At 53.8% G+C, this 3,577-nt stretch overlaps 1 protein-coding gene across 2 annotated transcripts in view; it reads left to right on the top strand.

Moving 5' to 3' along the window:
- Nucleotides 1-1,309, top strand: part of MCM5 (minichromosome maintenance complex component 5) — a 25,318-nt gene extending 24,009 nt beyond the window's left edge. For both annotated transcript variants that reach the window (XM_011978968.1, XM_011978969.1), the window contains 2 exons: nucleotides 15-142; nucleotides 959-1,309. In XM_011978968.1, coding sequence (XP_011834358.1) covers nucleotides 15-142; nucleotides 959-1,060 — 230 coding nt within the window. In that variant the 3' untranslated portion in view covers nucleotides 1,061-1,309. The remainder of the gene's footprint in view (nucleotides 1-14; nucleotides 143-958) is intronic.
- The last annotated feature ends 2,268 nt before the right edge of the window (nucleotides 1,310-3,577 follow it).

Raw genomic sequence — 3,577 nt, 5'->3', positions numbered from 1 at the left:
CTCAACGCCTGCAGGGGTGGAGGGCTTCACCAGCCAGGAGGACCAGGAGATGCTGAGCCGCATCGAGAAGCAGCTCAAGCGCCGCTTTGCCATTGGCTCCCAGGTGTCTGAGCACAGCATCATCAAGGACTTCACCAAGCAGGTGAGCCTGCCTTGGAGTGGGGGTGTGAGCCCGCACAGGGTGCAGGGCTTCTGCTGGTTCCCACCCACTCAGCACTGGTGTCTTACTCAGCAGACAGGCCCTGAGTAGGGGTAGGATGGACAACTGTCCCTTTCTCAGACCTCTTCTAGCCATCATTCCTTCCCTAGGAACATCATCAGGAGCAGGAGTAGGGGTATTTTTTTCTATCCCACAAAGGGGAGGGGAGAGGAGAGGAGAGGTGGTTGGATTCTGGTGAAACCCCATATAAGTTCCTCACAGCCCTTCCTGTCTGTTCCTTTCCCCGTTGGTGGGCGTTTCATGGAGCGGGAAGGGGCAGAGCCATGAGGGTGAGCTTTCTAGTTCACTGAGGAGGGTGCTGTTGGCCCATAGAGAGAAGATGGGATTTTCCAGATGCTCTGGAGAACCTGTCACCTTTAAAATCTCAGGAGCAATCCTAGTTTCCGGTCTCTGCTCCTTGACATCATCTCATTTTGATTCAAGGCAGTTATATGTAATGGGTGGTACCGGGCTTTTCTACAGGTGAGCAGACTGAGGCTTAGAGAAAGGTTTAGAGCTTCAGTTCTAGAGTCAGATGGACTTAAGTCACAGCTCTGCCACTTAATTGCTGTGACCTTGAGCAAGTAGCTTAGCGTCTGTGTGCCTCAGTGTCTGCTGTACAGTAGGCACTCAGGAAGTGTGGGCCCTTTAGTTCAAAGGAGCCTGCGTACAAAGTTCCCAGTGAGCCTGGGGATGTCTGGACTCTGATGGGGTCCTCTCGGGCAGCACGCGCCTTCAACCAGCCATGTGCTCCCACAGAAATACCCGGAGCACGCCATCCACAAGGTGCTGCAGCTCATGCTGCGGCGCGGCGAGATCCAGCATCGCATGCAGCGCAAGGTTCTCTACCGCCTCAAGTGAGTCGCGCCGCCTCCCTGGACTCATGGACTCGCCCACGCCTCTCGCCCCTCCTGCCGCTGCCTGCCATTGAGAATGTTGCTGGGACCTCTACCTCCCCACCGCAGTCCTCGAACTTCCCAGGCACCCTCCTTTCTGCCCCAGAGGAAGGAGCTGTAGTGTCCTGCTGCCTCTGGGCGACCGCCTCTAGCGCAGTTCTGGCAAGTGTGCTTTTGGCATCTGTTAATAATAAAGCCACGGTGTGTTCAGGTATCTGTGGGTTTGTGCACTCGGTGACCTGTCACCTCCATCGGGCCCTCATGGCAGGGTAAGTGTGGGGGAACAGGGTCTGGAGCCAGACAGACCTGGGTGTCTGACTTGGGTCTGCCACTCAGACTTCTGGGCAAGTCACGTGACTTTAGTGCTCCGGTTTCTTCATCCGTTTAAGGGGGCTCCTAAAGCCACTGCCTTGATGCTGGGAATCCAGTGAGATCAGGGAGTGGGGACGTGCTGCTCAAAGTGTGTGAGTCTGATCAGCCTCACCTGTTCCCTTTGCAACTTACCTGGGGACTGCGAGCCGTGGTGCGGCCGTCAGACTGCTGGGATTCATTGACCCTCTCCATGCCTTAGTCTCCTCATCTGTAAGCAGGCTGACACAGAACTGGCTTAGAGAAGGTGCAGAGCTTCAGTTCTAGAGTCAGATGGACTTAAGTCTGCATGCTGCCTGAGGGGACCTCAGCAGAGCCCAGACATCCCCAGGCTCACTGGGAACTTTGTACTCAGGGCTGTGCTTAGGGTCGGTGAGCAGCTGTTAGTGAGGCGAGTGTAGTGGCCCACCAGGCAGGAACTAGGACTCCAGCCAGTTCTTTCCTGGTGGGCCACGTGTAACTGTATGGCCTTGGGCGAGGCATTTCACTTTTCTGTGCCTGAGTTTCTCAGTGAACTGGAGATGGGGGGATTCCTCACCCTGAGTTGTGAGGATTGAATGACAGAAAGCACTAGTGACAGTGATGTTGGAGGAAGGAGTGTTGCTAAGTGCCTTGGTCACTTTGCCTAATTTCAGAAAGTCACTCTGACTTGGTATGTTTTGTTGTTTTAAAAAAGCTAGGATTCATAAAATTAAATAGAAATCAGTGAAATAAAATATTTGATATTTAAAATACAGTTAGAAATATAAAGTGTCAAGCAAAACATGAATTCGGAAATCTGCGAAGCTTTCTAATTACTAGATAAGGTATTTAAAAGTAATTGCCATGTAAAAATGACACGAACTTGAAGAAAGATTATTTGATTTTCCTAAAAATACAAGAAAGCTTGGTGCATCCGCGTGGTCGTTGTTGAATCACAAGTGTATTTTTGTGCAGAAGATGCCTGCAGCTCGAAGCCCTTTCTGACTCCATACTGTTCCGGGAAGTGGAGAGATGAGAGCAGCTAAATCAGCTTTCCTCTGACTCACTCATGTTCAAAGCCCGTTTCTTTTTGGATAATGTTGAGAATGTCTGGAACAGCTTTTGTTTTCTTGGTGGGGTGGCAACCTTACTGGATGCGCTGTAGGTTTTGCGTCTGAGGCCACATCTCCGGTTCCTGCTAGCCTTTCATCTTGCTCAGATGGGAACTTGTGTGCATCTCAGGCCCAAGGTCCTCCTGTCCAGATTGTTCATGGAGTGTGGGACTCGCATGAGATTCACCCTGCAGCGGCAACTTTGCTGGTGGCCTTTTCTCCACCCCTGTGGTGGGTGGTGCTGCTGTGGTCACCTCTGTTTTACAGGTGGAGAAACTGAGGCTCAGAGAGGCAGGTGTCACAGTGAGGGAGTGTAGTGTCAGGCTTCACACCTGGTGGCTCTGATCCCCACTCATGTCATCTTTTCTGCCACATTCTCTCTGGGCAGTCCCTGATCCCGGTCTGAGTGGGATGCTGGGCAGAGACAGTCCTGGCCTGGGGGAGGCAGGTGCCCGTTAGGTGGGGGAGGCTGACCCTGGGGTAGGTTCCCAGGGGTTAGGTGGCCTGCTGGCAGGCACAGGACTGAGAGGCCAAAGGGGACCCAACTGGCTTTGCTGTGGTGGGTGGGGGGGCTCCTAGGAGGAGCAGTTGTGCTCAGAACATGCCAGTCTCCTTCCAGATCGGGGCAGCAGCATGAAGAGAGGCCCGGGGCCAGGGAAACTGCTGCTTGTTCGGGGAAGCAAAGGCTGAGGGGAGAGCCTGAAGGGAGACCAGCAGAGCCAGCCTCTTGCAAGGATTGGGAGGCCAGGAGAGGGGAGCACTCAGGCTTTGAGTAGTAGTGGGGGCTGGGCTTAGTGGACTCTCCAGGCAGGCCTCAGTGACATCTAGGGAGGCGGAGAGTGCCAGGGGGACTGGATTCCCAAGTTGCTGTTGCCACTCAGGGTGGCTGAGCTCTTCCCTCACCTGTGACCTGTCTCCCCTAGGCCTGTCTTCTCAGATCTGTCCCTACCCTCATCAGCTACAGGCTGCAGCCCAGCAGACATTTCTCTCTGCCGGGCACAGCACTTCACCCCTCAGCCTCCTATCATCTGTAGAAAGGG

Source organism: Mandrillus leucophaeus, unplaced genomic scaffold, assembly GCF_000951045.1.
Source record: "Mandrillus leucophaeus isolate KB7577 unplaced genomic scaffold, Mleu.le_1.0 Scaffold2, whole genome shotgun sequence".
Taxonomy (NCBI): Eukaryota; Metazoa; Chordata; class Mammalia; order Primates; family Cercopithecidae; genus Mandrillus; species Mandrillus leucophaeus.
This window is presented reverse-complemented; position numbering and strand designations above follow the sequence as displayed.